The sequence below is a fragment of the Oncorhynchus keta genome, chromosome 17 (assembly GCF_023373465.1).
Source record: "Oncorhynchus keta strain PuntledgeMale-10-30-2019 chromosome 17, Oket_V2, whole genome shotgun sequence".
In the NCBI taxonomy this organism is placed as follows: Eukaryota; Metazoa; Chordata; class Actinopteri; order Salmoniformes; family Salmonidae; genus Oncorhynchus; species Oncorhynchus keta.
Window position 1 is genome coordinate 14,543,792 of NC_068437.1, and position 26,773 is coordinate 14,570,564.

The 26,773-nt window shown below is 40.0% G+C and overlaps 1 protein-coding gene across 4 annotated transcripts; it reads left to right on the top strand.

Annotated features, from left to right (window-relative positions):
• The first annotated feature begins 95 nt into the window (after window positions 1-95).
• Window positions 96-26,152, top strand: LOC118396476 (troponin I, fast skeletal muscle-like). 4 transcript variants are annotated; one of them, XM_035790714.2, is made up of 10 exons: window positions 96-470; window positions 665-700; window positions 8,892-8,928; window positions 10,698-10,734; window positions 10,896-11,024; window positions 12,205-12,294; window positions 12,410-12,583; window positions 13,112-14,673; window positions 20,812-20,848; window positions 21,192-26,152. In XM_035790714.2, exons 3-8 carry the CDS (start codon window positions 8,921-8,923, stop codon window positions 13,196-13,198), a joined length of 525 nt encoding a protein of 174 aa, XP_035646607.1. In that variant the 5' UTR covers window positions 96-470; window positions 665-700; window positions 8,892-8,920; the 3' UTR covers window positions 13,199-14,673; window positions 20,812-20,848; window positions 21,192-26,152. The 4 variants fall into 4 exon arrangements, with proteins under 4 accessions (XP_035646607.1, XP_052321475.1, XP_035646606.2 ...); XM_052465515.1 differs by lacking the exons at window positions 96-470; window positions 665-700 and adding exons at window positions 1,358-1,571; window positions 14,825-14,884; XM_035790713.2 differs by lacking the exons at window positions 96-470; window positions 665-700 and adding an exon at window positions 1,358-1,571.
• Window positions 26,153-26,773: the final 621 nt, after the last annotated feature.

Genomic DNA, 26,773 nt, shown 5'->3' on the forward strand with positions numbered 1-26,773 from the left:
ATGCTATATCTCGAAACCACTACCATGTACTATTACAGTATAGGGTGGACCCTTGGTAATGTTCTACACTAGGGTGCTGAGCTGCCCGTCTCTCTTTCAAACATGCAAACCACTGCTATAGTTGATACTCATCTTAATTGAGTCTAAATGGAGCAACATGTAACAAGTTTCTAGATGTTTTGAAATCAATGCTTTCTGCCATGTTATATAACGGTATTGTTATTCATTTACTGTTGGATTAAGATCACTTCCGAAGACATGTTAAGTAAAATCATGAGGTTTGTTTTAGAGATTTTGTATGTATTTTAAGAGCTTGAAAAGTTGGGCACAGCTTTTTTCTGTTGCATTTCTGTACCAGTTTCTACTTTTTGAGGTCTTTGTAGTTTTTCCCATACAGATCCTGCTATTCTGCATATTCTAATACCTAATTATGTTGTTGTTTTTTTACCACTAGGGCAACTGAAAATAAGGTGAGTTTCTTTTTTCTTTTTTCTTTTTTCTTTTTTGTTGCATCACAAAGTTATCAAGTATATTAGAAGTCCATTGTTGAATTGTTTTAAAAGTAACACATTGACTAAGCAATTTTATGTTTTCAACATCAGAGTTCAATTGTTTCAAATGATCTTTCCCGTCTACGTTGCCATTTACTGTAATTTCTCAACAGAAACAGTCACTTAAACATCAGATGGAGTCTTCAGTGGTAAGTGTCTATATATTGAGGATATGTATTTATTCTCCAACCATCACGTCTCCCACCATCTCACCATCATCATTTGGGGCGACAGGTAGCCTAGTGGTTAGAACTTCGAGCCAGTAACCAAAAGGTTGCTAGATCAAATCCCTGAGCTGACACGGTGTAAATCTGTTGTTTTGCCCCTGAACAAGGCAGTTAACACACTGTTCCTATGCCATCATTGTAAATAAGAATGTGTTCTTAACTGACTTGCCTAGTTAAACAAAGTTTCAATCAATTTTAAAAAATCACATAAATATGTTTTACATTTAGCAGACGGTGTTATCCAGAGCAATTTACAGGAGCAATTAGCGTTAACTGCTCAAGGGAAAATCTATGTCATTTTTTATCTCGCCTAGTCAGCTCTAGGATTCGACCCAACAACCTTGTAGTTACTGGCCCAATACTCTTAACCGTTAGGCTGCCCGCCACTCTGTCAGTTATGTCAGTTCACATGCATATTATATTCTCAGAAAGAGTTGTTTAATATTAGGCCAATGCTGATCTCTTCATCAAGATTGTACAAAGATGTAGAGTTGAACTATCCGATCTGCACTGTAAATTTGCAACTCATCATAGCTTAAATAAATAAGCAATAAAACTAGAATAACAATCTTGAAGGGTTGGTTATTTATATGCATGGAGGTTAGGTTGTGGCTAGAGTTTCAGCAGCTTGCTGAACCATTGGTCTGGAGTGGGACTCCGTTCCAATTTCATAAAGAGAAATGCAGAGTTTTGCTGACCCATCATAGAAACCCATTAAAACCCCCAGAGCATTTCAGTTGCCTGTCCCAGTCCCAAGCGTGCGTCCTGCTTGATCGCCAGCTCTCTCTAATAGGTGAGAACCTCTCACCTGTCTATCCTGACTCTGTCTGCTCTCTGTTCTCGGCTTGGTTAAGCATGATAGGATTTCAGCAACTCCACCGGCTCTCCCGTTCTGGATTAGCACTACTTTTTCTATTTGGAAACCCTGCAATCAGCTGCACACGTGAGATCAGACCATGTGTCTCTCTATTGTGCAAAATGATGCTATGATGTTTTTGTTTTTTAATTGAAAGGTGGCATGACTGCAATAGCTATGCATTTTATATTGAGCATGTCCTATTAGTATTCCACATTTACCATGTGTGGAGGGCATTAACCTGTTAAGAAGTATTGACCCTAACAAGCAAATTGCTCTTCCTAACATATGCAGCATTATACACTCCATAAATAATTAAAATGTGTAAGCACATTTTAAAACATGTGTCTCTACTTTCCAGTATTTTGGATTTGAGGTACAATGTTTCATTTGAGAGTATTTTCATAAATATATATTTTATAATTTAGAAATAAAAGCACTTTATGTATCTAGTCCCCCCCAACTGAATACGTAGGTTTTTTCCATAAGTATTTGAACAAATTCACTTACAGTGTATTAAAGTAGTTAAAAGTTTAGTATTTGGTCCCATATTCCGAGCATGCAATGAAGCTTGTTTCTCTACAACCTTTTTGGATATATTTGTAGTTTGTTTTGGTTGTGTTTCAGATTATGTTTTGCCCAATAGGATTATTGTAAATTAGAATAGAATATGTTTCTGAACACTTCTATATTAATGTTGATGCTACCACGAATATGGATAATCATGAATAAATAGTGAATAATGATGAGTGAGAAAGTTAAAGGGAACAAAGATTATACCCACCCAAAAATACTAACCTGTTATCAATAACCAAGAAAGTTAGCATGTTTTTAACTTTCTCAATCATCATTTTTCATTATTCATTTATGATTATCTGTAATCATGGTAGCATCCACACTAATGTAGAAGTGTTCAGAAACAACTTATATTGTTAAAAGTGACAATAAAAGTTACTCCAAAATGCATTTATATTGGGCACAACGAAATCCAAAACTCAACCAAACAAACTTCAAATGCATCCAAAAAGTTTGTAGAGTCACAGGCTTGATGTAGAAATTGTGTGCTAGGAATATATTACCAAATAATAAACTTTGACTACATTTAATACACTATAAGTGAATTTCTCCAAATACTTATGACACCTTCAAATGGGGGGACTAGACATATTCATTTCTATGAAAATAAAAGTTGATATTCTCTACTTTCACCTCAAAAAACATATTATCAAAAACCAAAATGCCTGAGTATAGAGCCTAATGAAAAGTGTCACCTTCACTCGCCAAACAAATACGTAGGGGAGTGTATATTATTTAAACCTGGAATACATGTAGAAAAATGAAATCAAACAGGGGGAAAAAACTGCTGGGTAAAACATGGTGATCTCATTTAACAGGTTTGTTTGAGTTCCATATACTCTGGAATATAATGTTACATGTATCATATTCTTTCCAATTTTGTGACTGACGTGACCGGAATCAGATTCCAATTCTGGAGAACATCGCTGTCTGATGAAGTGTAGCTAATTCTTGGGGACATTGCCAGCTACTTGATATATGAACTGTTGATGTGACATTCGGAAACCAGACTCCTACACAAGCAATTTATTTAGAAAGCTACAGTGCCTTCAGAAAGTATTCATACCCCTTGACTTTTTCCACGTTTTGTTGTGTTACAGCCTGCATTTAAAATGGATTAAATGTAGATTTTGTGTCACTGGTTTACCACACCCATAATGTGAAAGTGGAATTATGTTTTTCATTTTCATATTTTTATTAATTGAAAATAAAAAGCTAAAATGTTTTGAGTCATTAAGGATTCAACCACATTGTTGTGGCAAGCCTATATACAGTATGTTCAGAAGTAAAAATGTGCTTATCAAGTCACATAATCAAATCAAATCAAATGTATTTATATAGCCATTCGTACATCAGCTGATATCTCAAAGTGCTGTACAGAAACCCAGCCTAAAACCCCAAACAGCAAGCAATGCAGGTGTAGAAGCACCTAATAAGTTGCATGGACTCACTATGTGTGAAACCTTAGAGTTTAACATGATTTTTGATTGACTACCTCGTCTCTGTACCCCACACAAACAATTATTTGTAAGGTGCTTCAGTCACGTAGTGAATTTCCAACACAGATTTAACCACAAAGACTTGGGAAATGTGCCAAAGCCTTGCAAAGAAGAGCACCTATTGGTAGATGGGTAAAAAAAAGAGACATTGAATATCCTCTTGACCATGGTTAAGTTTTTAATTACACTTTAGATTGTTTATCAATACACCCAGTCACTACAAAGATACAGCCGTCCTTCCTAACTGAGTTAGGAAGGACGGAAAGCTCTCAGGGATTTCACCTTGAGGCCAATAGTGACTTTAAAACAGTTAAGGAGTTTAATGGCTGTGATAGGAGAAAACTGAGGATGGATCAACAACATTGTAGTTATTCCACAATACGAACCTAAATGTCAGAGTGAAAAGATAGAAGCCTCTTCAGAATATTCCAAAACATGCATCCTGTTTGCAATAAGGTACTAAAGTACTAAACATCTAGTCAAATAGCTACCCAGACTATTCACATTACCCTCCCCTCTCCACACCACTGACAGTCTTTGTTGTCATCTATGCATAGTCACTTTAATGAACTCTACCTACATGTACATACTACCTCAACTAACCGGTGCCCCCCCACATTGACTCTGTACCAGTACCCCCCTGTATATATTGTTATTTGTTACTACTCCTCTTTCTTTACATGTTACTTTTATCTCTTATTCTTATCTGTATTTTTTGGGAACTGCACTGTCGGTTAGGGGCTCGTAAATAAGCATTTCACTGTAAGGTGAAATATAATCAAAATTCAACAAACTTCAAATGAAGAGCATTCTAATGGGTCTTTCCACTTTTAAGCAAGACAGTGATACAAGCTCTATTCATAGAATCAGGCAAAATTCCCTTGTTACAAAAGTTGTCTATCATAGCCATAAATATAGGACATAGTTCTAGCTATAAATATAGGACATAGTTCTAGCTATAAATATAGGACATAGTTCTGGTCATAAATATAGGACATAGTTCTAGCTATAAATATAGGACATAGTTCTGGTCATAAATATAGGACATAGTTATAGCCATAAATATAGGACATAGTTCTGGCCATAAATATAGGACATAGTTCTGGCCATAGATATGGGACGTAGTTCTGGCCATAAATATAGGACGTAGTTCTGGCCATAAATATAGGACATAGTTCTGGTCATAAATATAGGACATAGTTCTGGCCATAAATATAGGACATAGTTCTGGTCATAAATATAGGACATAGTTCTGGCCATAAATATAGGACATAGTTCTGGTCATAAATATAGGACATAGTTCTGGTCATAAATATAGGACATAGTTCTGGCCATAAATATAGGACGTAGTTCTGGTCATAAATATAGGACATAGTTCTGGTCATAAATATAGGACGTAGTTCTGGCCATAAATATAGGACGTAGTTCTGGCCATAAATATAGGACGTAGTTCTGGTCATAAATATAGGACATAGTTCTAGCTATAAATATAGGACATAGTTCTAGCTATAAATATAGGACATAGTTCTGGTCATAAATATAGGACATAGTTCTAGCTATAAATATAGGACATAGTTCTGGTCATAAATATAGGACATAGTTATAGCCATAAATATAGGACATAGTTCTGGCCATAAATATAGGACATAGTTCTGGCCATAGATATGGGACGTAGTTCTGGCCATAAATATAGGACGTAGTTCTGGCCATAAATATAGGACATAGTTCTGGTCATAAATATAGGACATAGTTCTGGCCATAAATATAGGACATAGTTCTGGTCATAAATATAGGACATAGTTCTGGCCATAAATATAGGACATAGTTCTGGTCATAAATATAGGACATAGTTCTGGTCATAAATATAGGACATAGTTCTGGCCATAAATATAGGACGTAGTTCTGGTCATAAATATAGGACATAGTTCTGGTCATAAATATAGGACGTAGTTCTGGCCATAAATATAGGACGTAGTTCTGGCCATAAATATAGGACGTAGTTCTGGTCATAAATATAGGACGTAGTTCTGACCATAAATATAGGACGTAGTTCTGGTCATAAATATAGGACGTAGTTCTGGCCATAAATATAGGACGTAGTTCTTGCCATAAATATAGGACGTAGTTCTGGCCATAAATATAGGACATAGTTCTGGTCATAAATATAGGACGTAGTTCTGGCCATAAATATAGGACGTAGTTCTGGCCATAAATATAGGACGTAGTTCTGGCCATAAATATAGGACGTAGTTCTGGCCATAAATATAGGACGTAGTTCTGGTCATAAATATAGGACATAGTTCTGGCCATAAATATAGGACATAGTTCTGGCCATAAATATAGGACATAGTTCTGGTCATAAATATAGGACATAGTTCTGGTCATAAATATAGGACATAGTTCTGGCCATAAATATAGGACATAGTTCTGGCCATAAATATAGGACATAGTTCTGGTCATAAATATAGGACATAGTTCTGGTCATAAATATAGGACATAGTTCTGGCCATAAATATAGGACGTAGTTCTGGTCATAAATATAGGACATAGTTCTGGGCATAAATATAGGACATAGTTCTGGCCATAAATATAGGACGTAGTTCTGGCCATAAATATAGGACGTAGTTCTGGCCATAAATATAGGACATAGTTCTGGTCATAAATATAGGACATAGTTCTGGCCATAAATATAGGACGTAGTTCTGGCCATAAATATAGGACGTAGTTCTGGTCATAAATATAGGACGTAGTACTGGTCATAAATATAGGACGTAGTTCTGGCCATAAATATAGGACATAGTTCTGGCCATAAATATAGGACGTAGTTCTGGCCATAAATATAGGACATAGTTCTGGCCATAAATATAGGACATAGTTCTGGCCATAAATATAGGACGTAGTTCTGGCCATAAATATAGGATGTAGTTCTGGCCATAAATATAGGACGTAGTTCTGGCCATAAATATAGGATGTAGTTCTGGCCATAAATATAGGACGTAGTTCTGGCCATAAATATAGGATGTAGTTCTGGCCATAAATATAGGATGTAGTTCTGGCCATAAATATAGGATGTAGTTCTGGCCATAAATATAGGACGTAGTTCTGGCCATAAATATAGGACGTAGTTCTGGCCATAAATATAGGACGTAGTTCTGGCCATAAATATAGGACGTAGTTCTGGCCATAAATATAGGACGTAGTTCCGGCCATACCTGTTGTATTCGACGCATGCGACTAATAACATTTGAATAGAAGTACAAAGAAAAAATTGGGGCAAAGAATTAACTATACAATCTGAATACAAAGCAGTATGTTTGGGCCAAATACAAAACATCACTGAGTACCACTCTTCATATTTTCAAGACTGGTGGTGGCTGCATCATGTTATGGGTATGCTTGTCATCGGAATAGAGCTAAGCATAGGCAAAACCTAAAAGGAAAACCTTGTTCAGTGTGCTTTCCAACTAACAATGGGAGACAAATTCACCTTTCAGCAGGAAAATATCATAAAACACAAGGCCAAGTATACACTGGAGTTGCTAACTGTACCAAGATGACATTGAATGTTCCTGAGTGAACTACTATCATATTTGGATGGCATTTTCCTCCCCAAACTATCAGAACCAGATCAGCTGCTTCGCAATTCTTGTTTTACACATGAGGAAGTGTTAGTAGCTATTAAGTCCATGCCTGCTAATAAATCCCCAGGCCCAGATGGCTTCCCAGGCAATTTTTACAAGCAGTCCTGGCCAGAACTATGTCCTATATTTATGGCTATGATAGACAACTTTAGTAATAAGAGAATTTTGCCTGGTTCTATGAATAGAGCTTGTATCACTGTCTTGCTTAAAAGTGGAAAGAGCCATTATAATGCTCTTCATATGAAGTTTGTTGAATTTGGATTATAAGGTGATTACAAAATTGATAGCCAGGCGACTAGAGTCCTTATTACACTCGCTTATTAAGCCCGACCAAACGGGATTTCTAAAAAAAGGGTATTTATTGGATAAAGTCAGGACTGTTTGATGTTATCGACCACTTAAATGAGTATAAGACTCCTATACTGTTGTCATCAGATGCCGAGAAGGTGTTTGACAGAGTTGAATGCCAAAGCAGCAGCTACTCTTCCTGGGTCAAATCGTTGTATACCAGTCCCAGAGCTATGGTCTCCACTAACAGTTTAAGGTCACAACAACTCCCCTCCTCCTTCGATGGCTGTAGAACCATTGGCAGAGTCCATACATTCCAATGAGAGTATCAGAGTTCCCACTATTGCTCATCAGGAACTTAAGCTACAGTATCTTTATACGCAAATAATATGATATTGCATGTTGTTATGTGCTGAGAGAAGGTCAGTGTACCATATAGCCATACTCCCAAGTACTTTTCTGAGGTGACTACCTCAAGCTCTAAACCCTCAGAGGTAGTAATCACACCGGTGGGGAGAGGGGCATTCTTCTTTCTTGTTCAGAACAAGGTTAAGGGTAGAGAAAGTGTTTTGGACACTAAGAAAGCTTTGTTGTAGAGCATTTAACACAACATCCGGGGAGGGACCAGCTGAATATAAGACTGTATCATCTGCATATAAATGGATGAGAGAGCTGCCTACTGCCTGAGCTATGTTGTTGATGTAAATTGAGAAGAGCGTGTGGCCTGGGATTGAGCCTTGGTGTAGTCCCTTGGTGACAGGCAGTGGCTGAGACAGCAAATTTTCTGCAGGCTTTATACACTGCACTCTTTGAGAAAGGTAGTTAGCAAACCAGGTCAAAGACACCAATAATCCTTAGCCGGCCCACACGAATGGAATGGTCTTCAGTATCAAAAGTTTTGGCCAAGTCTATAAAAATAGCAGCACAACTTTTCTTAGAATCAAGAGCAATTGTGACATCATTGAGGACCTTTAAGGCTGGAGTGACACATCCATTACCTGAAGGGAAACCAGATTGCATACCAGAGAGAATACTATAAAACATCAAGAAAGCCAGTCAGTTGATTATTGACAAGTTTTTCCAACACTTTTGATAAACATGTCATTCATTGAAGTAATTTATTTTTGGTCAAAGATTGCTATTGGTATTCAAATGCAATTCGACTAAAGAAAAGGTTGTCAACAGTGCAAAATTATTTGCAAGTGAAATGTATATTCTGTGAGTTTTTTACATTGTTGTATTGTTTGCTTCAGACCCCTTTGGAAAGAAACAAGATTCCAAGATGTCTGAGTAAGTTCCAATATGTTTTTATGATATCAGTATACAGTTGTAGTCGGAAGTTTACATACACCTTAGCCAAATACATTTAAATTCAGTTTTTCTCAAGTCCTGACATTTAATCCTAGTACAAATTGCATGTTTTATGTCAGTTAGGATCACCACTTTATTTTAAGAATGTGAAATGTCAGAATAATTTTAGAGAATGATTTATTTCAGTTTTTATTTCTTTCATCACATTCCCAGTATGTCAGAAGTTTAATACACTCAATTAGTATTTGGTAGCATTACCTTTAAATTGTTCAACTTGGGTCAAATGTTTCAGGGATCCTTCCACAAGCTTCCCACAATAAGTTGGGTGAAAATTTGACCCATTCCTCCTGACAGAGCTGGTGTAACTGAGTCAGGTTTCTAGGCCTCCTTGCTCGCACACGCTTTTTCAGTTCTGCCCACACATTTTCTAAAGGACTGAGGTCAGGGCTTTGTGAGTCCCTCCTGCAGCAAAGCACCCACACAAAATGATATGGCCACCCCCTTGCTTCACGGTTGGGATGGTGTTCTTCGGCTTACAAGCCACCCCCTTTTTCCTCCAAACATAATGATGGTCATCTTGGCCAAACAATTCTATTTTTGTTTCATCAGACTAGAGGACATTTAGAGGACATCTCCAATAAGTACGATCTTTGTCCCCATGTGCAGTTGCAAACCGTAGTATGGCTTTTTTAGGTCATATTTGGAGCAGTGGCTTCTTCCTTGCTGAGCGGCCTTTCAGGTAATGTTGATATAGGACTCATTCTACTGTGGATATAGATACTTTTGAACCTGTTTCCTCCAGCATCTTTACAAGGTCCTTTGCCGTTAATATGCGATTGCTTTGCACTTTTCGCACCAAAGTACGTTCTTCTCTAGGAGACAGAAGTGTCTCCTTCCTGAGCGGTATGAAGGCTGCTTGGTCCCTTGGTGTTTATACTTGTGTACTATTGTTTGTACAGATGAATGTGGTACCTTCAGGTGTTTGTAAATTGCTCCCAAGGATGAACCAGACTTGTGGAGGTCTACAATTGTTTTTCTTAGATCTTGGTTGATTTCTTTAGATTTTCCCATGACGTCAAGCAAAGAGGCACTGAGTTTGAAGGTAGGCCTTGAAAGACATCCACAGGTACACCTCCAATTGACTCAAATTATGTAATTTAGCCTATCAGAATCTTCTAAAGCCATTACATAATTTTCTGGAATTTTCCAAGCTGTTTAAAGGCACATTCAACTTCGTGTATGTGAACTTCTGACCCACTGGGATATTGTGATACAGTGAGTTATAAGTGAAATAATATTTCTTAAACAATTGTTGGAAAAATTACTTGTGTCATGCACAAAGTAGATGTCCTAACCGACTTGCCAAAACTATAGTTTGTTTACAAAAAATGTATGGTGTGGTTGACCAACTAGTTTTAATGACTCCAACCTAAGTGTATGTACATTTTCGACTTCAACTGTATATTTTATGCCCTGTTTGAATTATATTAACATCACCTTTATATTGGTGTTCATCTGTGTACTATCCTCCTATTAGAGGAGAGATGCTCATTGTGGAAATATAGTATTCACTCTATTATGATATCATCTTCATGATCTTGGGCATCCATGGAAATCAAAAAATTACCTTTTTTTAAATGGTTAGAAACTTATCTTAACCTCACCAGTGCCCCATGTCAAAACATGATATGGGTCAGAAATGTGTACCTTTCTGGAAAATTCCCACATCTTTTCATGAACTATTTTAGGAAGAAAATGTCATCGAGTCGCAAGCATCATCTGAAGGTAAATGGTTACTAGTAACATTGAATTGTTATTTTTGGAATGAAACTTAAACGTGAGCAAAATATATTATATTATTATAATTATAATGGTCTCTGTGTGTTGTGTATTCCCTGTTAACCATAATCCTGTTGTGTCACTATTCATGCTTCTCTCTCCTCCAGAGCGTGATGCTCCAGATTGCTAAGGACTTGCTGGAGGCAGAGGCCATAGAGGCAGTGGAAGAGAAAAAAAGGTACATGGATGAGAGCTGCCCCGCATTGGACCTGCCTGGGTCATTGGTGGAACTGCAGGTACAGTATCACTAATAGTTGGAATCACCTGTGTTTAACATAGCTTCACAGAGCAGTGCTTAAAAACAGCCATTCATAATGGTCCAATGCAGGCATAATTTATGGGTAATAATTTAGTACCTTACTGTGATTTTCAAATACAATGGTCAAAAGGAAACAAAAATAAATAAATAAATCATTCTTAGCAAAGAGCAATTTCTCAAGCAAGAATTTTGCGAGAACTGTCTTGGAGTGGTCTGAGTGGGGAGGGGAAAACTGAAATCCTTATACTTAAGGATTAGCCTCTTTTTTCCCCAATTTTCACCTAAAATGACATACCCACATCTAACTGTGTGTAGCTCAGGCCCTGAAGCAAGGATATACATATTATTGGTACCATTTGAAAGGAAAACCTTTGAAGTTTATGGAAATGTGAAAGGAATGTAGTAGAATATAACACAATAGATCTGGTAAAAGATAATATAAAGAAAAAAACACCGTTCTTTTGTATTTTTTTATACAATCATCTTTGAAATGCAATAGAAAGGCCATAATGTACTATTCCAGCTCAGGTGCTATTTAGATTTTGGGCACCAGATGGCATCAGTGTATATGCAAAGTTTTAGACTAATCCAATGAAACATTGCATTTCTGTTAAAAATGTTGTATCAAGACTGCCCAAATGTGCCTAATTTGTTTATTAATAACTTTTCATTTTCAACATTTTGCACTCTCCTCAAACAATAGCATGGTGTACAGTAATAGCTACTGTAAATTGGACAGTGCAGTTAGATTAAGACTTTAAGTTTCCTGCCAATATCAGATGCCCTGGGAAATGTTCTTGTTACGTACAACCTCATGCTAATCGCATTAGCCTACATTAGCTCAACCGTCCCGAGGAGAGGACGTCGATCCCAAAGAAGTTTCAAATGGAATTATCATAATTTTTACAATTTCACAGTTTTACGAGTGTACGAAACATTAGGAAAAACCCTTTCCATGACATGGACTGACCAGGTGAATGCTAGGATTCCTTATTGATGTCACTTATTAAATCCACTTCAATCAGTGTAGATGAATTAAATCATGTTTTGACTGCACTGGGCCTTTAAACTGGATTTTCAATCTACGCTGTCAGGAAATTCACTGTAACCCTACAGTACAGTTGTTGAAGATTCCTTTTGTTGATAACCAACTGCAGGAAATGTGCAAGACAATCCATCACCAGCTTGATAAAGTGGACGAGGAGAGATACGACCTGGCAGGCAAAGTGGGCAAGTGTGACAAAGAGGTATTGTCATCCAGTTGAGGACGATTCCATTTGTTGATTTTCTCTCTTGTTTAGATTGAAGACCTGAAGATAAAAGAGCATATCTTGCATTTTTCCTGATCTTCTCTCTTTACAGATTGATGATTTGAGGATTAAAGTGGTTGAGATCCAGGGCATTAAGAAGCCAGCTCTGAAGAAAGTGCGTATGTCTGCTGATGCTATGCTCCAGGCTCTGCTGGGCTCCAAGCACAAGGTGACCATGGATCTGAGATCCAATCTGAAACAAGTGAAGAAGGAAGTCAAAGAGGATGTGAGTAACATGGAGGCATAATAATGTTCAAAAATATATATGTACTATGGATTGATATCAGTGCTGGATATTTGTGCTGTCCAAATTGTAGCAGGATTCCTGACCATATGCGCTTGTGATTACACACAATCCACAGCTAAAGAAGCTATTGAGTCTCTCTGGCTAAATTATGCTCTCTGGTGTAGTAATTGAATGATTTGATTATATTTCTGTACAGACAGGAGTAGTTTTATAATTTTGGTTAACTGTAATTTCATTTATCAGAGGGTGCTGCAGAAACTCCAGCACCCTTACTTCCCGAGGCTATGTATCAGTGCCAATATACAGTACATTACATTTGTAGTCAATAATTTTACTCATATCCAATTATTTTGGCACAAATATCACTTCATATTGACTAATATCATCCTATGTATTTATTTTCCTTTTACTTAAAGCAGAAAACATATCATTTCCTTGACCTAAACAAATAGCTTATAGTCTCTCTTGGCCTGATATCTCTGCTGTAACACCCACTCTCCATTAAAGGACAAAGATACAGTTGGTGACTGGCGTAAGAACATTGACGACAAGGCCGGCATGGACGGCAGGAAGAAGATGTTTGAGGCCGCATAAACGCTATGGCAAGACCATTTCCCCCTGCTTTTCTCTGCGTCTTCATTAAATCAGTTGGTAGCCATGGCCGTCTTTTGTGTTGGATATATAAGGTGGTATTGTGGTTAAGTCCCAGGTGGATTTGTATGACCTTGTTATCGATTTCACTGCTTCCTTTTTGTCTGTATACCCCAGACCCAGGTAATCACCTCACAGCAACTTGAACACATTTTTAAAGGCACTTATTGTATATGAAATAAATATTTCAACACTTACAACTGGAATAGCAGTTTTATTTTGCTTGCACGTCTTCATAATGTGTGAGATTAAAAAACAAAAACTACTTATGCAGTAGTCTACTTGACTTGGGTAGGATTAGTATACTATTCAATGTTATTCAATAGAAGATAATGGGCATGAAAAGCTAGGTGTAAAAAACAAACGGAATAACTAAAGGACTGTAAACCTAGGACTTGATTTATTGGAACAGATCACACACACCAAAAGGCATATTCTCTGTGCATGTACTCTTTTGCTCTCATGTTATAAATATTAATTTTGTGAATGAATCATTGCATAACTTTTTAAATAGTATAACAATAAACTATTTATATATATTAACCAAAACCACAAGATGTCAGTGGAACACCTGTTCTCCTTGCCTCCCCTCTGCCCCTGTCTCTCTCTCTCTCTGTGTCAATCTGCTGACCTAGTGAACTTGAGGTAATTACGACTCCTATAACTGGTATGGTATATTTTTATTGTGCGAGCATGTTGTGCATTAAAACTGATAGAAACATATTTAAGCTAGGATTTAATCAATTGTTGATGTTTTATCTGTACTGACACTAAACTACAACACTCATTTGATAGAAGTAATGAAGAATGAACATAGACTAACATGTTATAACACATTTTATGAATGTCTTAATTCATTATTTGCAATCTATCATTTGTAAACATTTATAAACTTTTATAAGCAGAAATAGCATTACAGTTCATAAGCAATTATAACATGAATGATCATATAGGCCTATACAGTTTTGTAAGCATTCGTAATGGCTTATTCATGAGAGTTATTTTAAAGGGGCAATCTTGGAATCCTAAATGAATGATATATACCCATTGACTCTTGAAGAATAATACTTATAAATGCCTCATGAGCTTAGTTCAAGTGTCGTGCCCCATCAGAACCCAAAATATAAGCTTGCTTTACTCCAATGTTTGTAAACAAATTACATTTAATACATGCTATAAAGCTTAATAAAGAGTTACAATTTAGGATTGTTAGTATTTCTCACGCAAAAATCAGCATGCATGTGTTGACCAGGGTAGTTGAGTATTCATGGTGACAAACGTATGTTTTGTTGTGTCTTGTGAAACATTAGGTTGGTGCTGTATCTTGTGACATCTCCGATGCAGTGAGAGCGGGACAGTGGAGGACTAGCATGGATATGATGCCCTCTACTGCCCCACCATAGCTCACACAACTGCAGGTAAGGAAGAAATAAGAAACCTGTTTGCTGGACGATGTAAAAACGAATCAATACATCGACCATCCGTGTAGTACACCTATCTTTACCTTTCACTTACAACACTTACAATGTGATTTATTGACACGTGCCTTGGTTTTATTGTCAATTATAGTGTAGAATTCAGTCTGGGAACATGAACAATTGAGACGTCTAATGGAAAAAGGATATTTGGGTGAGTGATGTAAGTACTGTTTAGATCATGGTGCTTTATGAGGTGAAAAGGAAATGGTTGTGTGATGGCATTGTTGAAGCCTACAGGATCATAACTCTGTGTAAGCAATGTGTGACAATATCTTCTATATATAAGCTGATAAACCATAGGGTGCATGATTCCCCTGTCTCTACGTCTTGGTGTCTGTCTTGGTCTCTGTCTCTACGTCTTGGTGTCTGTCTTGGTCTCTGCCTCTATTTCTTGGTTGCTGCAAGGCCCATTTGCAAAATCGTCCCTGTTACTTTCAACGTGACACTTTTCACTGGATATCAAATTTAACCGACTGTGTCTTTAACGGACAGATTCCCTTACAGTTTCACATTAAGCAAACGTTGCATTCCAAGTTTGTGTGTCACTAATACAGGAGGAGCCCTTCTCCCCAAATTAGAGGACGCCTACAATATCCAATGAAGAGCCGCGGAAATATTTGCCACCACATATTCCAATACATGTGTCTAGTAGGGACCATTACATTTTGGCAGATGATTTATGCCTTTAGTTACGTGGCTGGGGAATATAGGACTAGGCCTACATGGTTAGCAAGCTAATTCTGCCACCAAATTACCCACAGTAAATAAACAGTATAGATGTGGTCAAAGTATGGATCAGACCCCCTACCTATCCTACCATCAGATCCTGAAGCACCGCCGCAATACATAATATGTTACAGTGAAGGGTGTCAGCGACTCTAAATAGTAAGATTTACTATTTCCAAGAAGTATAACATCTGGCCCTGTAACGTAAGCCTACTATGACCACATTATTTAGCATTAATTGATTAAAACTCAATCACAACAAGAAAGCTATAGAGGATATATAAATATATATATATATATATATATATATATAGAGAGAGAGAGAGAGAGAGAGAGAGAGAGAGAGAGAGAGAGAGAGAGAGAGAGAGAGAGAGAGAGAGAGAGAGAGAGAGAGAGAGAGAGAGAGAGAGAGAGAGAGAGAGAGAGAGAGAGAGAGAGAGAGAGAGAGAGAGAGAGAGAGAGAGAGAGAGAGAGAGAGAGAGAGAGAGAGAGAGAGAGAGAGAGAGAGAGAGAGAGAGAGAGAGAGAGAGAGAGAGAGAGAGAGAGAGAGAGAGATTGTGACAAGCAGTTGCATGTTGTTTTTTTATTGTTTACGTAACAGAGCAAGATGTGCAAATTGTATTGATGCTGTAGTTATCTGGTTGGTCAGTGTGGAGCCTATATTAAGCTTGGGGCCCAGACTAACCCTCCTGACACGTGTCACCTCTCATGATGTAGAATAATGCAAGAGCCAACCTTCACTTGCGGATGTTAGGATATGATGATATTACAGGGCATGACAGGGCAGTATATCAGGCTGACAGGGGGCCGGCAGCATCATTTTCTATTACCATAAAGACCGTAGGAAAAAATACCATGTAGAGGGAGGGATAGACAACTGACATCCACTATTAGCATTTAATACAGTCTACTGCCTCGCTCATCTGCCAGTGGCTTGCCATCCTCTCACAGCTGCTCTTCATTTTTCATCATTGTTTCTCTCATAGGTGAGGATTATAGTGGGATCTGATAGTGCTCCAGCATCCAGAATGTGCTCCTGTCTCTTGACTGTTTTGAACTGTGTCTAGTATTGCAGTTGTGTATTAACTGTTGGTTTCTGCATATTGTGAGGTATTACGATCTCAGTTGAAGTGTGATGCTTTATGGCTCAGTTCGTAGAGCACAGCGCTTGCAATGATAGGCTTGTGGGTTAAATTCCCAGGGCCAGCCGTGCAAAAAAATCTATGCATGAATGACAGCTAAGTTGCTTTTGGTTAAAAGCATCTGTTAAATGGCATACAGTATAATTGTGGAGGTAAATATAGGTCTGTATCCACACTGTAGTTAGTTTTGTATGTAAAATATGTTATTTGTAATGATTCATTATGTGCACATGATTGACAGATATTAAAGAATTTAAGGAAGATATTAAGGAATTTAAATTCTTAAATTGCTTTTATTTCATTGCTGGACTGTTTTGCGTCACCAAATGTGAATCTAGCAGGAGGTATAGTTAGCTCAATAGTTTGAGCCATCTAGGTCACTAAGAATAGTTTACTTCGTAGACAGATTGCATGCATGAAGATGCTCAAGGGAACCTCGTCTTCTAGATGTCAGGAATGCATAGAAATGAAGTATAAACAATGATCAGAATATGAAACCTTGTTATTTCATGAATTAATAAAACAAGTTGCATTTTGTTTGAGTAAGATTGTAGCATTCTTTACAAAAATAACTGATATTTAACTTTGTTGAACTATTTGCTTATTTTTTAGTGTTGTCATTTCTCCAAACTCTATGTAAATTGTATTTTCGAAACAGTTAGGAGGAAACAACAACAACAATTCAGGGAAGTTGAAAGAAAAGCAAAAAAATATATATACACTTTAAGTAAAAAGTTTTAGAACACCTACTCATTCAAGGGTTTTTCTTTATTTTACTATCTTCTACATTGTACATGGAATCATGTAGTAACCAAAAAGGTGCTAAACAAATCTAAATATATTTTATATTTGAGATTCTTCAAATAGTCACCCTTTGCGTTAATGACAGCTTTACACAATCTTGGCATTCTCTTAACCAGCTTCACCTGGAATGCTTTTCCAACAGTCTTGAAGGAGTTTCCATATATGCTGAGCACTTGTTGGCTGCTTTTCCTTCACTCTGCCGTCAAACTCATCCCAAACCATCTCAACTTGGTTGGTCGGGGGATTGTGGAGGCCATGTCATCTTATATGGGGTGGCAGGTAGCCTAGTGGTTAGAGTGTTGGAATAGTAACCGAATGACTGCAAGATCGAATCCCCGAGCTGACAAGGTACAAATCTGTCGTTCTGCCCCTGAACAAGGCAGTTAACCCACTGTTTCTAGGCCATCATTTAAAATAAGAATTTGTTCTTAACTGAACGTCCTCTCACTGTCATCTGCATTTATTGTCAGCAAACATAACATGTGTAAATATTTTTATGAACATAACAAGATTCAACAACTGAAACATAAACTGAATTAAGTTCCATAGACATGTTGCTATCAGAAATTGAATAATGTGTCCCTGGACAAAGGGGGATCAAAATCAAAAGTAACAGTCAGTATCTGGTGTGGCCACCAGCTGCATTAAGTACTGCAGTGTATCTCCTCCTCATGGACTACACCAGATTTGCCAGTTCTTTCTGTGAGATGTTACCCCACTCTTCCACCAAGGCACCTGCAAGTTCCCGGACATTTCTGGGGGAAAGGGCCCTAGCCCTCCCTCTCCGGTCCAACAGGTCCCAGACGTGCTCAATGGGATTGAGATCCGGGCTCTTCGCTGGCCATGGCAGAACACTGACATCCCCCTCTTGCAGGAAATCACGCACATAACGAGCAGTATGGCTGGTGGCATTGTCATGCTGAAGTGTCATGTCAGGATGAGCCTGCAGGAAGAGTACCACATGAGGGAGGAGGATGTCTCTGTAACGCACAGAATTGAGATTGCCTGCAATGACAACAAGCTCAGTCAGATGATGCTGTGACACACCACCCCAGACCATGATGGACCCCCCACCTCCAAATCGATCCCGCTCCAGAGTACAGGACTCGGTGTAACGCTCATTCCTTTGATTATAAACGTGAATCTGACCATCACCCCTGGTGTGACAAAACCGCGACTCGTCAGCGAAGAGCACATTTTGCCAGTCCAGGCTGTCCCAGCGACGGTGGGTTTGTGCCCATAGGCGACGTTGTTGCCGGTGATGTCTAGTGAGGATCTGCCTTACAACAGGCCTACAAGCCCTCAGTCCAGCCTCTCTCAGCCTATTGCGGACAGTCTGAGCACTGATGGAGGGATTGTGCATTCCTGGTGTAACTCGGGCAGATGTTGTTGTCATCCTGTGCCTGTCTCACAGGTGTGATGTTCGGATGTACTGATCCTGTGCAGGTGTTGTTACACGTGGTATGCCACTGCGAGGACGATCAGCTGTCCGTCCTGTCTCCCTGTACCGCTGTCTCAGGCGTCTCATAGTACGGACATTGCCATTTTTCCCCCTGACCATAGCCGCAGTCCTCATGCCTCCTTGCAGCATGCCTAATGAGCCGGGGGACCCTGGGCATCTTTCGTTTGGTGTTTTTCAGAGTTAGTAGAAAGGCCTCTTTAGTGTCCTAAGTTTTCATAACTGTGACTTTAATTGCCTACTGTTTGTAAGCTGTTAGTGTCTTAACGACCGTTCCACAGGGGCATGTTCATTAATTGTTTAATGTTGATTGAACAAGCATGGGAAACAGTGTTTAAACCCTTTACAATGAAGATCTGTGAAGTTATTTGGATTTTTACGAATTATCTTTGAAAGAGGGTCCTGAAAAAGGGACGTTTCTTTTTTTGCTGAGTATAGTACCCGCAAAACACCAGTCTCAACGTCAACAGTGAAGAGGCGACTCCGGGATGCTGACCTTCTTGGCAGAGTTCCTCTGTCCAGTGGCTGTGTTCTTTTGCCCATCTTAATCTTTTCTTTTAATTTGCCAGTCTAAGATATGGCTTTGTCTTTGCAACTCTTTTTCTTTGCAACTCTGGACAAAAAAAAGGAAAAAAGGACATTTATAAGTTACCAGAGACTTTTGAACGGTACTGTATATATATGAAGTCTTAACCTTTGTGGCTCCCAGCCAAACTGATCAATCGGGGGAGAAGGGCCTTGGTCAGGGAGGTGACCAAGAACCTGATGGTCATTCTGACAGAGCTTCAGAGTTCTTCTGTGGAGATGGGAGAAGCTTTCAGAAGGACAACCCACCCTGCAGCACTCCAAGAATCAGGCCTTTATGGTAGAGTGACTAAACGGAAGCAACTCCTCCATAAAAAGCACATGACAGCCCGCTTGGAGTTTGCCAAAAGGTACCTAAAGGACTCTCAGTATATGACAAACAAGATTCTCTGGTCTGATGATGCCTTAATGCCAAGCGTTACGTCTGGAGGAGACCTGGCACTATACCTACGGTGAAGCATGATGCTTTTTAGTGGCAGTGACTGTGAGACTAGTCAGGATTGAGGCAAAGATGAATGGAGCAAAGGACAGAGAGATCCTTGATGAAAACCTGCTCTAGAGCACTCAGGACCTCAGACTGGGGCAAAGGTTCACCTTCCAACAGGACAACGACCCTAAGCACACAGCAAAGACTAAGCAGGTGTGGCTTCGGGACAAGTCTGTGAATGTCCTTGAGTGGTCCAGCCAGAGCCCGGACTTGAACCCGATCGAACATCTCGGGAAAGAACCTGAAAATAGCTGTGCTGCAACGCTCCCCATCCAACCTGACAGAGATTGAGAGGATCTACAGAGAAGAATGGGAGAAACTCCCCAAATAGTCACAGACTATTCTCTCTGCTACGGCATGGCAAGCTAATCGAATGGCTACCCAGACTATTTGCACCCCCCTCCCACGCTGCTGCAACTCTATTATCAATGTATAGCCACTTTAATAACCCCATCTCCATGTACATAATTACCTCAAATACCTCGACACCGGTGCCCCTGCACATTGACACATTGACTCTGAACCGGTATCCCCTGCACAGTATATGACCCTGCACATTGACACGTTGACTGTTCCAGTATCCCCTGTACCGTATATGACCCTGCACATTGACAAATTGACTCTGAACCGGTATCCCCTGTACAGTATATGACCCTGCTATTGTTATTTACTGCTGCTCCTTAAATATTTGTTTTTCTTATCTCTTACTTTTTTGGGGGTATTTCCACAAAACTGCTTTGTTGGTTAAGGGCTTGTAAGTAAGCATTTCACTGTAAGGTCTACTCCTGTTGTATCCGGTGCATGTGACAAATAAAATTGGATTTGACTGTCAGATCTATATCATGTCACAATTTGTCTACATCTTCATCTCACAGGAAAAAGATGACATCGAGTCGCAGTGGTCATCTGATGGTAAATATACTGATCTAATCCAATTTTCCCCTCCAATATGGAAAGCTGTTTTGTTCTTGCTCTCTTTTTATTTGACTTTTATCTATACAAGTAAGTCAATTATTTACAAAAATATGAATTTCAAAAGGCGAGCACAGCAGCGATATAAGATACAAATATCTTTCCTTATCTAATCAAATAACCACAGAGTAACTATGTTTACAAATGGTAGCACAAGATGGTATCAAGAGAAATACAAACTCTGCACTAAGCCACCTTGTTTCCATTGGTGAGTCACACAGGTTTTTGCCTAGTCTTGGTCTGTGTTAGCTGCTCTAACACCCGTTCTCCCCCTGTTCTCTAGAGCTTGATGCTTTTGATTGCCCATGACCTGCTGGAGGAAGAAGCAGTAAAGGAAAAGGCTGCTTATATAGAAGATAACTGCTCTGCTCCCGGATATGCCTGGGGGTCTTCTTGAGCTGCAGGTATCGTACCACTCTGACCAATTTATTCTCATTTGATCTGCTTTGAATACCTGACATGTGAAATCACCCATACAGCCATACAAAATCCTAACTTAATTATCTTCTGTGCTACATATTGATTTTGCAGTATGTGTTAAAGCTTATTTTGGATGGATTTGATTTGCATGGAAACTAAATGAATTGAAGGAAATGAATCAATCTTAAACTTCCTCCTTGGAATCTGTGCAAAAAGCTGAATCCGACCATTGAGAGACACACTGTGTAGACACTGGTGCCACATTGCTTAAAAAGTTGGCCCAGACCATCAACGAGTTTGATGAGGACAATATATACACTGCTCAAAAAAATAAAGGGAACACTTAAACAACACAATGTAACTCCAAGTCAATCACACTTCTGTGAAATCAAACTGTCCACTTAGGAAGCAACACTGATTGACAATAACATTCACATGCTGTTGTGCAAATGGAATAGACAACAGGTGGAAATTATAGGCATTTAGCAAGACACCCCCAATAAAGGAGTGGTTCTGCAGGTGGGGACCACAGACCACTTTTCAGTTCCTATGCTTCCTGGCTGATGTTTTGGTCACTTTTGAATGCTGGCGGTGCTTTCACTCTAGTGGTAGCATGAGACGGAGTCTACAACCCACACAAGTGGCTCAGGTAGTGCAGCTCATCCAGGATGGCACATCAATGCGAGCTGTGGCAAGGTTTGCTGTGTCTGTCAGCGTAGTGTCCAGAGCATGGAGGCGCTACCAGGAGACAGGCCAGTACATCAGGAGACGTGGAGGAGGCCGTAGGAGGGCAACAACCCAGCAGCAGGACCGCTACCTCCGCCTTTGTGCAAGGAGGAGCAGGAGGAGCACTGCCAGAGCCCTGCAAAAGGACCTCCAGCAGGCCACAAATGTGCATGTGTCTGCTCAAACGGTCAGGAACAGACTTCATGAGGGTGGTAATGAGGGCCCGACGTCCACAGGTGGGGATTGTGCTTACGTGCAGGACGTGCAGGACTTTTGGCATTTGCCAGAGAACACCAAGATTGGCAAATTCGCCACTGGCGCCCTGTGCTCTTCAAAGATGAAAGCAGGTTCACACTGAGCACATGTGACAGAGTCTGGAGACAACTTGGAGAACGTTCTGCTGCCTGCAACATCCTCCAGCATGACCGGTTTGGCGGTGGTTCAGTCATGGTGTGCGGTGGCATTTCTTTGGGTGGCCGCACAGCCCTCCATGTGCTCGCCAGAGGTAGCCTGACTGCCATTAGGTACCGAGATGAGATCCTCAGACCCCTTGTGAGGCCATATGCTGGTGCGGTTGGCCCTGGGTTCCTCCTAATGCAAGACAATGCTAGACCTCATGTGGCTGGAGTGTGTCAGCAGTTCCTGCAAGAGGAATGCATTGATGCTATGGACTGGCCCGCCCATTCCCCAGACCTGAATCCAATTGAGCATATCTGGGACATCATGTCTCGCTCCATCCACCAACGCCACATTGCACCACAGACTGTCCAGGAGTTGGCAGATGATTTAGTCCAGGTCTGGGAGGAGATCCCTCAGGAGACCATCTGCCACCTCATCAGGAGCATGCCCATGCATTGTAGGGAAGTCATACAGGCACGTGGAGGCCACACACACTACTGAGCCTCATTTTGACTTGTTTTAAGGACATTACATCAAAGTTGGATCAGGCTGTAGTGTGGTTTTCCACTTTAATTTTGTGACTCCAAATCCAGACCTCCATGGGATGATACATTTCATTTCCATTGATCATTTTTGTGTGATTTTGTTGTCAGCACATTCAACTATGTAAAGAAAAATAATATTAATTCAGATCCAGGATGTGTTATTTTAGTGTTTCCTTTATTTTTTGAGCAGTGTATATATATTTAACATTTATTTAACCAGGCAAGTCAACACATTTTTTATTTGCAACGATGGCCTACCATGAGGCAAAAAGGCCTCCTGCATGGACAGGGGCTCGGATTCCAAATAAAAATGTAGGACAAAACATACATCATGACAAGAGAGACACCACAACACCAAATAAACGGAGACCTAATACTACAACACAGCATGGTAACAACACAACATGACAACAACACGGTAGCAACACAACATGACAGCAGTGCAACATGGTAGCAGCACAAACATGATACAAACATTATTGGGCAGACAACAGCACAAAGGGCGAAAAGGTAGAGACAACAATACATTACGAGAAGCAGCCACACGTGTCAGTAAGACTGTCCAGTTTGAGTGGGGTTTTTTGCAGCTCACTCCAGTCGCTTGCTACAGCGGACTGAAAAAAGGAGTGACCCAGGGAGGTGTGTGTTTTGGAGACGTTTAACAGAATGTGACTGGCAGAAAGGGTGTTGTATGTGCAGGATGAGGGCTGCATTAGGTATGTCAGATAGGGGGTAGTGAGACCTTAGAGGGTTTTATAGATAAGCATCAACCAGTGGGTCTTGCGTTGGTTATACAGAGATTACCAGTTTACAGAGGAGTATACTGTAGAGTGCTGTGATGTGTCGTATAAGGAGCATTGGTGGCAAATCTGATGGCGAATGGTAAAGAACATCTAGCTGCTCGAAAGCACCCTTTCCTGACGATCTAAAAATTGCATCTCCATAATCTAGCATGGGTAGGATGGTCATCTGAATCAGGGTTCATTTGGCAGCTGGGTTGAAAGAGGAGTGATTACGATAGAGGAAAACAAGTCTAGATTGAACCTTAGCCGGCAGATTGGATATTTGTTGAGAGCAGGACAGTGTACTGTCTAGCCACACTCCCACGTATTCGTATGAGGTGACTACCTCAAGATTTAAACCCTCAGAGTGAATAATCACAATGGTGGGTAGAGGGTAATTCTTCTTACTGAACCACATGACCTTTGTTTGTGGGTGTTCAAAATAATGTTAAGGACAGAGAAAAACAACTGAACACTACGAATGCTTTGTTGTAGAACCTTTAACAAAAAATCCGGGAATGGGCCAGCTGAGTATAAGACTGTATCATCTGCATATAAATGGAAAGGAGAGCTTCCTTACACCCAGATGTTTTCTTGGGGTCAAGATTAAGGAAAGCCTTTAGCACCTCGGACTCTGTGACCGACTGCAGGGAGAAACTGTGTACCAGGGCAGGGGAAAAAGAGGGAGGAGCATTGGGGCTAGTTGCATTAGAAGGGCTGAGAAATTAGGAAATTTTGGACGGGCAAGGAGGCATGGCTGAGTCAAATAGGAATCCTGACTTAATGAAGTGGTGATTAAAGAGCTCAGGCATGCACTCCTTGTCAGTAACAACCACATCATCAACATTAAGGGACACGGGTGAGGAGGAGGGTGTGTTTTCCAGGTCTTTCACCGTTTTCCAGAACTTCTTGGATTAGACCCACAGGGAGAGAACTGCTCCTTAAAGTAACTAACTTTGGCCTTCCAGATCGCCTGAGTGCAATTATTTATAATTTTTCTGAACGACAGCCAGTCAGCCTGACTATTTGTGTGCCGAGCCTTTTGTCAAATGGTGTTCTTGAGGTGGAAAACCTCTGCCAGATCACGGTCGCACCAGGGGCTGAATCATTTTTTAATTCAAATTTTCTTTATGGGGAGTGTTCTAGCTTCTGGGCCTGAGTAACAGGCACTTTACTTTGGGCACGTCATTCATCCGAACTTCCGAACACTGCCCCCTAGGCCTAAGAGGTTTAACAAATATTAAAAAAGAAGGTCCAAGCGTCTTCGACAGAGGGGATCAAGCTGATTCTATACCAATTTAAAGAGGCCAGGTCATGAAGGAAGGCTTGATCATTAAAGTTTTTTAGCAATGACAAATCAGGACAGGTTGTTTAACTGAGAAACCATTACGAACACAGGCTGTAAAACAGTGGTCACTCAGGTCATTGCAGAAAACACCAAACTAATATCAGGATTATTTGTAAGGATAACATCAAGAAGAGTAGACTTTTCTGGGTGTTTGGAGTCATACAATGGGATTGGTAATACTCTGAGAAAGATTTAGGGAGTCCTATTGCTTTAGGACTTATTCAGTTGGTTTAACCATGTCCCAGTTTAGGTCACCTAGCAGGACAAACTCAGACTTCATGTTAGAGGAGAAGAGAGAGCTTAGGGCAGGTAGCGTATAGGCCGGTGCTGATGGTGGAAGATAACATCCAGCAAGAGTCAACAAAGAGCTATTTGAATGCTTAATTATTCATGCTTAAAACCAGCTAATCAAATTGTTTGGGTGACAGACTTGGTGACAGAGCACTCAAGGTGTTCCTTGGTAAAGATGGCCACTTCACCAACTTTGGAAGATCTGTCGAACAAGGTTATAATCAAAAAGTTTAATATCAGAGCTCAAAACACTCTTTCTTAACCACGTCTCAGTAATGACCAACACATCTGGATTGTAGCTGTGAACCCACATTTTCAATTGATACATTTTAAGACCGGTATGACACAGAGGCAAAAGTGAATAAGGCAGACAAAGAGGTACAGTAGATTGTATTCCATAATGTCCTCACTCTGGAAACAAATACCGCCGGTCTTGACAATATCTAAGATTTGACTGAGTTACAGTTTGTATAAAGAAATCAGTCAATTGAAATAAATTAGTGGGACAACTGACAAAAAGATAAGTTTTGCGAGTCAGAAGGTGAAGGGTTCTTCTACATAGAATAGTGTCGGAAATCCCAGGACATAGTGTCTATAATAATGCAATAAGCTCGAATAGTTGCTATCACAAACTCCAAACCCAGCACAAGTGTCACTGACTAGTTGAATATTAATTTCCCACTGAGAAAACCATTTATGTACTTATATTTATGTACATATAAAATCATTTGGCTGAACTGAATCCCGTCTGGATTACTGCAACTCGCTGTTGGCTGGGCTCCCTGCCTGTGCCATTAAACCCCTACAACTCATCCAGAACGCCGCAGCCCGTCTGGTGTTCAACCATCCTAAGTTCTCTCACGTCACCCCGCTCCTCTGCTCTCTCCACTGGCTTCCAGTTGAAGCTCGCATCCGCTACAAGACCATGGTGCTTGCCTACGGAGCTGTGAGGGGAACGGCACCTCAGTACCTCCAGGCTCTGATCAGGCCCTACACCCAAACAAGGGCACTGCGTTCATCCACCTCTGGCCTGCTCGCCTCCCTACCACTGAGGAAGTACAGTTCCCGCTCAGCCCAGTCAAAACTGTTCGCTGCTCTGGCTCCCCAATGGTGGAACACACTCCCTCACGACGCCAGGACAGCGGAGTCAATCACCACCTTCCGGAGACACCTGAAACCCCACCTCTTTAAGGAATACCTAGGATAGGATAAAGTAATCCTTCTCACCCCCCTTAAAAGATTTAGATGCACTATTGTAAAGTGGCTGTTCCACTGGATGTCATAAGGTGAATGCACCAATTTGTAAGTCGCTCTGGATAAGAGCGTCTGCTAAATGACTTAAATGTAAATGTAA

Bases quoted from the DNA above. Each gene is read 5' to 3' on its own strand.
- LOC118396476 (XM_052465515.1), top strand. From the start codon at position 1,373: ATGGAGGTTAGGTTGTGGCTAGAGTTTCAGCAGCTTGCTGAACCATTG. The intron at 11,025-12,204 runs GTACAGTATCAC...AACCAACTGCAG, and splicing joins GGTCATTGGTGGAACTGCAG to GAAATGTGCAAGACAATCCA. The intron at 12,584-13,111 runs GTGAGTAACATG...TCTCCATTAAAG, and splicing joins AGAAGGAAGTCAAAGAGGAT to GACAAAGATACAGTTGGTGA.